An 11,091-nucleotide genomic window follows, 5' to 3' on the forward strand; every position below is an offset into this window, starting at 1 on the left:
TGGGCTGCAAAAAACAAGCATCCAAAGGTTTTGATATTGGCATAAGATTGATGTGTGTTATATAATAGCTCAAAAGGGGATTTCCAGCCCAAAGTTGCTGAGGGTAGTTTATTGATAATATGTGCGGATGTAAGAATAGATTCACCCCAAAAATGTCTAGGTAAATAGGATTCAAACATCAAGGCTCTAGCTACTTGGAGTAGATCTCTATGTTTTTTTTCAATAACACCATTTTGTTGGGGTGTATAAATGAAACTTTTCTGATGTATAATGTCATGTTTTTTGTAATAGTTGTTAGCAAGGTTGGCTTAGGAATTCGGACCCACTGTCAGTACGAATAGCTTTGACCATGAAACTGAGTAAGAATTTTGGCAAGGAAATTGGACAGAATTTGTACTGTTTGAGACTTATGACGCATGAGAAATGTCCATGCAACTCTTGAAAAATCATCAACAATTGTCAAGGCATAATGACATCCGGATAATGAGGATTGTTTATAGGGACCCCATATGTCTATATGAATCAAATCAAAAGATTTATGTGTGGAAGAATCACTAAGAGGAAATGAAGCTCTAGATTGCTTTGCTAGAGGACAGATTGAACAAGTGTGGATTTTGCTTATGTTGTCGGATCTCAATGCTAGTATATAGCTAAGGACAAGAGGAGTAGTGTGGCCCAATCTCTTGTTCCACAAGGAGTATAATTTTGAATCAGAAATAGAACAAGATGTCTCAACATTATTGCTTTGCAACTGATGACAGTGATCAGAAAAAAATGAGTCACTATCAAAAGGTAAGACTTTCTTACCTGCTTGCCTACTGCCAAGGTTCTTTTAGCTTCAGCTCCTGCATTATGCATGAAGCGGTAAGAAACAAGAAACTCACGTGCAAGGACTTGCACAATTGGTCAACTAAAAGGAGGTTATGTTTAAAGGAATGAATGAATAAAACAGTCAGTGTTATATTGGGAGAGAGTTTAACGTCACCACATTGTGTGGCCTGTGTTACTCTGTTATCAGGACGAGAAATGATTAGAGGATGATTTAAAGGAGTAAGAGAATGAAAGAACCTTTCATCACCATACATGTGGCTTGTAGCTCCAGTGTCTACAATCCAAAAACTGGAGTTATTTTTGCTTGGAACAGAACCTTGTAGCACCATACGTGCCATCTCATCAATCTGCACAAAATGTACTTGCACTGGATCTTGTGGCGCCTTGTTCTGCACCATCCTCAATGCCTCCATTAGATCATTAATTAGATCATTACCTGCCACATGTGGTTTGTCCAAAGGTTTGAACTGTTCTGTATCAACAACATGATGTGCTCTTCCAACATTTCCATTCTTCTTCTTCTTGGAGGTCTTTATACCATTCTGGAAAACCATGTAATCTGAAGCAGTTCTCTTTATTGTGTCCCGATCTTGATCCGCCTCGATCACGTTTGACCTTGATCAATGATCTCGACCTCCCACGTCACCGATTTGGATCTGTTATCCGGAAACAAAACACAAAGCTAGTCGGGATCGTCCTGACGACGATACTCCGATGCTTAAGTCAGATGCTGAGATCGAAGGTAAAATTTGGCGATCTAAAATATAAGTGTAGAGAAATAGTGTGCCTTCTTTCAGTGGAGACTTGGAGTATTTATAGACAATGGAGGATGGGACCCACTTGCGGGACAGGTGTCAGCTCTATGCTCACCCATGCAGTGACTAAGCTGCTTCTTCGATGGACACCTGTCCGATGAGTATTGCGGGTCGGATCCGGGTCCCCTAGGCCCGATTTGAGACGTCATCAAGCCACAATGTGTCACATGCGATCCTGTGACCTCACTCTGCGACCTTGTTTATGTTCTTTATCCACTTCGACCTGCGATCTTCTATGCGACCAACCAGCAACACCTTATTTTAATCTCTTTTTCCTTGTGACATCCTCATCATAATCCCCCCACTTCTTCCAAATGTAATTTATTACATTGGGAGAAGTATATCTCTTCCAATTTGGGTCGAAAGAAATTCTTGCAAGGTCGCGTGTTTAATGCTATTTTATAACCGAGGGTTGAAGCCTTGCACATGTACCGTCATCCATGATCAGAAATCGAAGAGTCCTGCCACACTAACCCTAATCGTCGCATTAATGAAGCGCCACGTGTCAACAGTCCATCGGTCGGCTCAATCATCGAAGCGCCACGTGCCATACATCCGCTCATCCTGGAAGGGCGCGTCTTCCCATACAGTGGTCTATATATACCCCTCCTTTTCAAAATCCGCCTGCTCCATCACTTCGCCCTCGAGGTCGTTGCCAGATTCCCAACGACCTGCCTCCTCGATCTTAACAAGGTACCATGTCTTCCATTAATCCGAGCTTTTCCTTTTCTATTTCTGCGACTTCCCCTTTGCATGAGGAACCACCAGAGGGACCCTCCGTGATTAGGTCTAGGTCCAGGTCTAGATCGAATCCTTCCAATAACTCATCTGACGATGAGACCCCTAGGCACGTTAGATTCCAACAAGCTTTAGATAACAACCTTTGGATTGGTATTGTGAGTAAAGTGAAACAATCTATTTCCCAAATAAAAGAGAAGTACTTTGTCCCACATGATTCGAAGTTTTGATCCCTCGCTCTTTTGATCGCATGCATACACCTCCTAAAGGTTTCTGTACTTTATCGATCGGCCATTTCGAGGCCGGTCTGCGATTGCCTTTAGCTCCCCCTGTAGCTCGCATACTCAAGGGGTTAAGATTAAATCCCATGCAATTATCCCCTAATTCCATTAGCCACATTGTACTTTTTGTCATAATAATGCGAGCTTTCGATCTCGACCCCAGCTTTGATAACTTTTGGTCGCTCTATTCTTTTACCACTTCCACTAGGTCGGCCAATAGGGATTTTTTCTATCTCACCTTTCGTAGACAATTTGAATATTTAGAGCCTCTTAAGTCCAACACCGGTCCTTGGAAGGATCGCTTCATCTTTGTGCGACCTGCACCTGGTCAAAAATGGCCTTTTACTCTCAAGTGGTCTGCAGAAAAACTCGAACCAGTTACCGAAGGAGAGGGTCTAGATGGGGATTTGATTAATAGTCTCGCTTCTAACCCATTTTTTTCCAAAAAAGTTGCTGACTGAAGAGGTTTTCTGTCTTGCGCGCCTATCTCGTGCTTCTGTACCCATCACCGGGTCGTTAGGTGATTCACTACCCTCTCTACTAGCTTTCTTCTTTCTCCTTTTTTGCTAACTTTTTGAGGTCGTGATTTTGCAGAGACCAAAGTTATGTTAGGTTGCTTGACTCAACGTGCTCAAGCTCGCGAAGAGCGAGCTGCTCAGGAACGAGCTCAGCAGCCCCCTACACATGATCGTGTTCCGCGTCGTCCTACTCCTCAACGACCTGATCCAGATACTTCGGCATCCCCGACAGCCGAGATGCAAAGGCCGGACACCCCAATTGACGTTGGCAGCAAGGAGATTCATCCTCAGGACCTCCCTCCTCAGCCAGTTCGAGATGCTTCCCCCAGCACTGAGATGGTTAGCTCGCAGATCGGAGGTGAAGCTATTGGTTCTAGCCGCCAACGGAAGCGCAAGCACAATTCCCCCCCCTAGGTCTAGGCATGGGAGGTCGCATTTTAATAGGCGATCTGAGGAAGAAAACGCTACTGCCTGAGCTACTAAGGACGAAAATCTCGGTCGCTTGAAGGAGGTCGAGGAATGGGAAGTGTCTGCCCAGGCTGCTCATCGCACGGAGTCTCAAAGGTCGGCTGAACTGACTGGGACCCGACTTGCACCCAACTGGAGGGTCTCCAACCTCAACACTATCCTGAACAGCGAGGCGGGACAGGAATCTTATGAGATTTATAGGCACACCAACCTACCCCACGACCAGGCTGCACTCCTCTCCTACCCCTACCCTTGATTGGAGCAGTTTGGTGCCCACGCCTTGGCATAGTTAATCGCTTTGATCTCCGTATTTATCTCAACCTTTTCTCTTCTGATCCGATGTACCATCTCTGCAGGCCAGATCTTTCATGCGATCGCTTTCAATCAAGTGTACCGTCCTTCGCAAGCGTCGCCAAGAGGCCCAAGAAAAGTATCGCGAGCTTCGGAATGATATCCGAGCGAAAGAGAGGGAGTGGGGAGAGGAGCGTCAGCGCCTCGACGAGGTGAAAGTAGGTCTCGAGGTTGAGGTCGCTCGACTAAGGGAGATCGTGGAGTCACACGGTATTGAGGTCGCTAGGGCGCGTGAAGAGGGTCAGAGGTCGAGCTTTTCCGCTGGCCAGGAGGCTAGTCTTGTGCAAGGTCGCACAGAAGGTCGGGAGGAGTTTTTAAACTCTCCTGAGTTCGCCGCTCGAATTCGCAGTGCTCGGTTGGAAGGAGCTCGAGATTTTTTGAAGACTCCAGTCTTTGATACAGCGGTCGAGATCAAGGCGAGCGTCTACATGATGCAGGGTTTCAAAAAGTGCAAAGGCTCAAGCCAATAAGCTAGAGGCGTTCGCTGAAGGGTTCGATCAAGACAAGCTCAACCCCTTTGTGGATGAGAACTTTCAACCATACCCCGTAGAGCCAACCCCTCCGATTGAAGGAACTGAATTCGCGAGCTTAATGGAAGATGTGGAGGCCATGGATGAATGAGCTCGACCACCTGACCTTGTGACCAGCATTCCTGCAAATATTTTGAGAATTTTTTGTATAGACCGAGGGTTAGAGAAACAATCATATTTTGACTGTTCATGCTTTTTGATCATATATTTTGTAATGACTTTTTTGAACTTTTGCCATGTTTACCGACTTTATCGATTCAATGCATGATAGTTTCCCAATTTTCAACGAACGTGTAAATTGTGCTCTTGAATGTTTGGATTAGATGCCGGTGCAGCGTTTTTCCTCAAATCATAAAGATCTTATGAACGGATGATCAAGTGATCTCTGATTTCTGTGACCTCTCCCAAGTACTTTCGCTCTTTTTAGATCAAGCGATCATTTACAGGTCCTACGATCTTTTCCAGATCGAATGATCTTTTTCAGATTCTACGATCTTTTTCAGATCGAATGATCTTTTGTAGATTCTACGATCTTTTTTAGATCCTGTGATCTTTTTTCCAGATTCTAGAATTAAACAGATAGATCAAACGCTCAACAAGATAGGTTGCAGGAAAGGAAGATGATAATATATATATGCAAATGATCTTTTTCAGATACAATGTACATGGCTGTTCACCGGCCTCGAGCTAGACCTTTCTCAGGTACAAAAGAGATCACTATTTACATGTGGATACATGACCTTTTATAGGTTCACAATTACGCATAAAATTTCTTCATGTTTTGGATGTTCCATGGTCTGGGTAGATCTCGACCCTCCATATCCTGCAGGCGGTAGGTGCCTCTTCGTTTGATCTCTGTGACTTTGTAGGGTCCTTCCCTCTGGGTCAAGCTTTCCCACGTGTTTCGATATCTCCACTTTCTTCAGAACGAGGTCTCCAACTTGGAATTGTCTGGGTTTCAATTTTTTGTTGTAACTTTTCATCATCAAACCCTTATGGTGCAGCATTCTCGCGTATGCGACCTCTCTTTTCTCCTCAATCAACTCCAAGTCCAACAAGCGCTCCTCGTGATTGGTTGCAGGGTCATACATAGTCACTCGATGTGATTCCTCGCCTATCTCTGCAGGAATAAGAGCTTCAGTACCAAATACAAGCCAAAAAGGAGTTTCACCTGTTGAGGATCTAGGAGTAGTTCGGTATGCTCACAAAACCCCAGGTAATTCATCCAACCATGATCCTTTGGAACTTAATCTTGTTTTCAAATGCTGAAGGATGGTCCTGTTAACGACCTCGACCTGTCCATTCGACTGCGGGTGTCCTACTGCGGTAACGTTTTGCTGAATTTTTAGTTCTTTACACCAATTTGTGATTTTCTTCCCTTGGAATTGAGTGCCATTATCTGATATTAAGATTCTAGGGACCCCAAATCGGCATATGATGTTCTTCCATATGAATTCAATCATGTTCCCCTCTGTCACTTTAGCTACAGCCTCCGCTTCTACCTATTTGGAGAAATACTCCACAGCTACCACAATAAATTTTTTCTGAGATCGTGCGGTGGGGAAAGGCCCTAAGATGTCTATCCCCCATTGATCGAAGGGACAGGCGATCTTAACTGGTTCCATTTGGGTCGTGGGTGCATGAATTTGCGCTGCGAATTTTTGGCAAGCTTCGCATTTTTTGACTAACTCTTTCGTATCTTTCACCAGGGTTGGCCAGAAAAACCCTTGCCTAATAACTTTTTGTGCTAACGACCTTCCCCCAAAGTGATTACCACAACTCCCTTCATGAATCTCTCTCATCACGTATTTAGCTTTCTCCGTATCAAGACATTTCAACAATGGTCCTTCTATGGTCCTTTTGTCTAACTGTTCATCAACCAATGTAAAACGAGCTGCTCTTGCTTTCAATCTTCGTGCAACAATGGGGTCAGCAGGTAAAATTCCTTCTTTCAGGTATCGAACGATCTCATCCTTCCATGACGGCTTTTCGTTTACCACATTAACGTCAACACTTTCAGCGATCGCGGATGTTTCTTTGATCATCATAGTTATCTTGCGATCTCTGATCCCCGAGAGAGTAGCCCTAAACTTCGATAGTGAATCGGCTCTGTCATTTTCATGTCGCGGAATTTGATGCACTTGGCATTTATTAAACTTAGATATTATGGATTTCGCTTTGGTATGATATAGTATCATGCTTTCCTCCTTGGTCTCATAAATACCCTCTATCTGCAAAGCAACAAGCTGCGAATCTGTGAACACTTCTAAATCTTTTGCACCCGCTTCTAGTGATAACTCCAACCCCATAATAAGAGCTTCATATTCGGCTTCGTTGTTAGTGACTGGGAAAGATAGTCGAGCGGCGACCTCGATCTCTATGTTTCTTGGATCTTGTATCAATATCCCAATTCTCCATTTCCTGCATTAGAGGATCCGTCCACATACAACATCCATTTTTCTAGCTCGGGCTCAGTCTCAGGCTCGCCGACGAGCTCGACCATGAAATCTGCTAATACTTGTCCTTTCAATGACGTCCGAGCTTGGTATTCAATATCAAATTCCCCAGTTCTACTACCCACTTCACAAGCCTACCCGAGGCCTCTGGTCGCGCCAACACATTAGCGTTTAAGAGAACTATGCGATGACCTTGGAAGTAAGGTCGCAGTTAGCGGGCCGTCACAATAAGTGCAAGTGCTAGCTTCTCAATCTGTGCATACCTTTTCTCCGCCCCTTGCAACACCTTGCTCACATAGTATATCGGACTCTGCACCCCACCTTCTTCTCTAACCAAGGCTAAACTAACTGCATTCTCAGAAACGACCAGGTACACATATAACACCTCATTTCCCTTTGGATTTGCAAGCAGCGGTGGTGAGCGCAAGTACGTTTTTAAGTCTTGAAATGCTTGCTCACACTCGTCAGTCCACTCAAAATTCTTGATTTTTCTCAACACTTTAAGCAAAGGTAGATTTTGATATGATGATTTAGAGATAAAACGACTGAGGGATGCGAGCTTACCGGTAAGTTTGTGGACTTCTTTGACGATGGCTGGCGACTTTAGCTTTAGTATTGCCTCTATCTTCTCGGGGTTCATCTCAATTCCACGTTCACTGACTAGGTACCCCAGAAATTTTCCCCCTGTCACTCCGAAAGTACATTTCATCGGATTTAGTTTCATTCTGTACTTCCTGAGCATCGCAAAAGTTTGTTCAAGGTAAACTATATGATCATGCGACCTCGAGCTCTTTACCAGTATATCATCAACATAAACCTCCATGGTTCTCCCTATCTGATCTTCAAACATCCTATTCACTAACCGTTGGTATGTGGCCCCTGCATTCTTCAGCCCAAAGGGCATCACCTTGTAGCAATATATTCCTCTTTCAGTCACAAAGGAAGTCTTGCTCTGATCCTCTTCTGCCATGAAAATCTGATGGTAGCCCTGGTAAGCATCCATCATGGAGAATAGTTCATATCCTGCCGTCGAATCCACCAATGCATCAATTCGAGGAAGCGGGTATGGGTCTTTCGGGCATGCCTTGTTCAAATCCGTGAAGTCGATACAAACTCTCCACTTCCCTCCGGGTTTCTGAACTACAACAATATTGGATAACCACTCGGTATATTGAACTTCAGAAATATACCCTGCATTTAACAGCCTTTCCACTTCTTCCTTAATAACTTGGTTTTTCTCTATGCTAAAATTTCTCTTTTTCTGTTGTACAGGTCGCATGGTAGGGTCCACATTTAGCCGATGCATGATCACTTCAGGTGCCACACCCACAAAGTCAGACGAACTCCACGCAAAGACATCAGCATTTTTCCTTAGCAGTGATACCATCATTGTTTCCAACTGCTCGCCTAAATGCAATCCTATTCTGGTAGTTTTAGAAGGATCTCCTTGGATCACCTCTACAATTTTATGGGCCTCAGCTGGCTGAATTCTCTGAGTTTTCTCTTCTGGTACCTGGTCTCCTCCCCCAATGACATCTAGTTTCCTTCTTTTATCTGTGCTTTCACCCTTTTTCAGGGATAGATTGTAACATTTACACGCTTCCTCCTAGTCGCAGATCACCTCACCTACTCCGGCTTTGGTTGGAAATTTCACTTTCAAATGGTACGTAGACACTATTTCTCGGAAAGCATTCAGCCCAGGTCTCCCCAGGATGACATTATATGCAAACGGCGTGTCTACTACTAAAAATTTGATCATCAGCGTTTTTCTCCGAGGTTCCTCCCCCATGGATACAGGCAGATCAAGGGTTCCCAACGGCACGATCTCAGTTCCTCCAAATCCAACCAGTGGGGTCCTCACAAGTTCTAACTGTGCATTCTCTAGCCCCATCTTGATCACAACATCCCTGAGGATGATATCTGCCGAGCTTCCATTATCAATCAAAACTTTCCGGACGGTGAAATTGGCTATATCCAGTCTGATTACCATGGGGTCATTCTGCGACCCCGCTTTTCCTACGACATCTTTAGTTCTGAAAGTTATTTCTTCCTCTGGCTCGATGCTCGCGACCAACTGATCTCTCTGGTCACTTCTATTTTGTCTCTTCCTAGATCTTCTAGAATCACCTCCTTCAGGTCCTCCCGCGATGGTATAAATTATGCCTTTCACAGGCGCACTATCTCTTGGGTTGACCTCTTTCTGAACTCCCTTTCCACGATCTTGAGCCTTCTCATGACTCCTGAATCGGCTTCGGATCTTTCCCATGCAGTGACTAAGCTGTGGCTCCATGCTCACCCATGGGTGACTAAGCTGCTTCTTCGATGGACACCTGTCCGATGATTATTGCGGGTCGGATCCGGGTCCCCTAGGCCCGATTTGAGACGTCATCAAGCCACAATGTGTCACATGCGATCCTGTGACCTCACTCTGCGACCTTGTTTATGTTCTTTATCCACTTCGACCTGCGATCTTCTATCCGACCAACTAGCAACACCTTATTTTAATCTCCTTTTCCTTGTGACATCCTCATCAGATCTGTTGCACTGATCACAGTACAAATTTTTCTTGTCCACAGGTTCCTTTCTTTTCATAAAGTTCTTAAGACCTATGTTCCCCTCGAGGTTCAAAAGTTCTAACCTACATTGCAGAGTTCTCCCAACCTCTGCAAATTCTAGATTCACTTGTCATTGTCAATCGACTCTTGAGACCATAGAGTTGACCTTTTAACCTTAGGAAGAGGTTCAAGTACCAAAATTCGGTTCCTTATGTTGTCAAAGGAATCATTCAACCCCATAAGGAACTGAATCAATTGACTTGCATCATCCTGATCAACTTTAGTCTTATTGCAGCCACATTCACAGTTTCCACAACTACACATTGTAGGCAGCATCAAATAAAGTAACTCATCCCACAACTGCTTCAATTTGGTGTAATATGTGGTCACAGTCAAACTACCTTGTGACATAGAAGTAATCTCTTTTTGTATTTTATATAGAAGTGTACTATCACACTCTCCATATCATGCTTCCAACTCTAACCACAATGCACTGCGCAGAACTGGCATATAAATGCATTTACAATATCTTTGGATACAGTACTCAATATCCAAGTCCTTACAGTCGAATAAGTGATTCTCCATTGTCATAGCTCCATGAATGAAGCTAAGCTTGTTTCTTCTTTAAGTGCGATGCACACAAATCTGCTCCATGACAACCAGTGATTATTGTTCAAAGGAGCAGAAATCATAACTATTCTAGGTTGGGTTTCAGAGGTAGTATTCGAAGTGCTTGTCGTTCCAAATAAAATATCAAAGACACTATGATTTAGAACAATGATATGCAGAGACCATAAAAATGATGGCTCTCATACCATGTGAAAATCAGAGGAATCAAACCAACGATAGATGAGGATATTTCTCTTTGCATTCTGGAGAACATTTTGTGAAAAATATCTAGTAGAAATCAATTGAATCTCATGAGCTCAAGAGAACTCGTAGAGCTCCTTAAATTGTAATACAAATACAAGGCTGAAGAAGAAAACCAATTAACTCCCTAACTAATTTGTTAACTAACAATGAACGCCAGCCTCCAATTGGAAAAGGAAAAATTTAACCACTAACAAAATTGATCCGACTCCATCACGTTTGGTCACGATCTACGATCACGACCCCCTCACGTCACTGATCCAAACATGTTATCTAGAAATAAAAAAAAATTAGTCGGGTTCGTCCCGACGATGACACTCTGAAGCTTAAGTCAAACGAGGATCGAAAGAAAATGTTGCGATCTAAATGTGCAAGTGAAATGTGTGTGTAATGTGCACCTCCTCTCTCTGCAAATCGGAGTATTTATAAGCAGTGGGGTTGTTGGCCCACTCTTGAACATGTGTCACCTTCATGGCCATGCATGCAATGACTAAGCAGCTTCAAAGATGAATATCTGTCGGGGCCAATTAGCGGATCGGACCTGGATCCGCCCGGCCCGATAGAGACTTCATCAAGTCACAATGGGCCACATGCGATCCAACGATCTTGACGTGCGATCTCCTAAATGTCTTTTATATTGGACTATAATATCAAATAAATATATTTTCAATAAAAATA

The 11,091-nt window shown here is 43.8% G+C and overlaps 1 protein-coding gene across 1 annotated transcript; it reads right to left on the reverse strand.

Annotated features, from left to right (window-relative positions):
• Positions 1–5,275: 5,275 nt before the first annotated feature.
• LOC148786584 (uncharacterized) lies at positions 5,276–9,278 on the reverse strand. Its single transcript, XM_088885927.1, has 4 exons — positions 8,610–9,278; positions 7,252–8,555; positions 6,307–6,953; positions 5,276–5,652 (listed from the first exon to the last, which is right to left on the reverse strand). The coding sequence occupies exons 1-4, from the start codon at positions 9,276–9,278 to the stop codon at positions 5,276–5,278; spliced, it is 2,997 nt and encodes a 998-aa protein (XP_088742053.1).
• Between the last annotated feature and the right edge of the window lie 1,813 nt (positions 9,279–11,091).

The sequence above is a fragment of the Sesamum indicum genome, linkage group LG10 (assembly GCF_026168435.1).
Source record: "Sesamum indicum cultivar Baizhima isolate 11 linkage group LG10, ASM2616843v1, whole genome shotgun sequence".
Lineage (NCBI taxonomy): Eukaryota > Viridiplantae > Streptophyta > Magnoliopsida > Lamiales > Pedaliaceae > Sesamum > Sesamum indicum.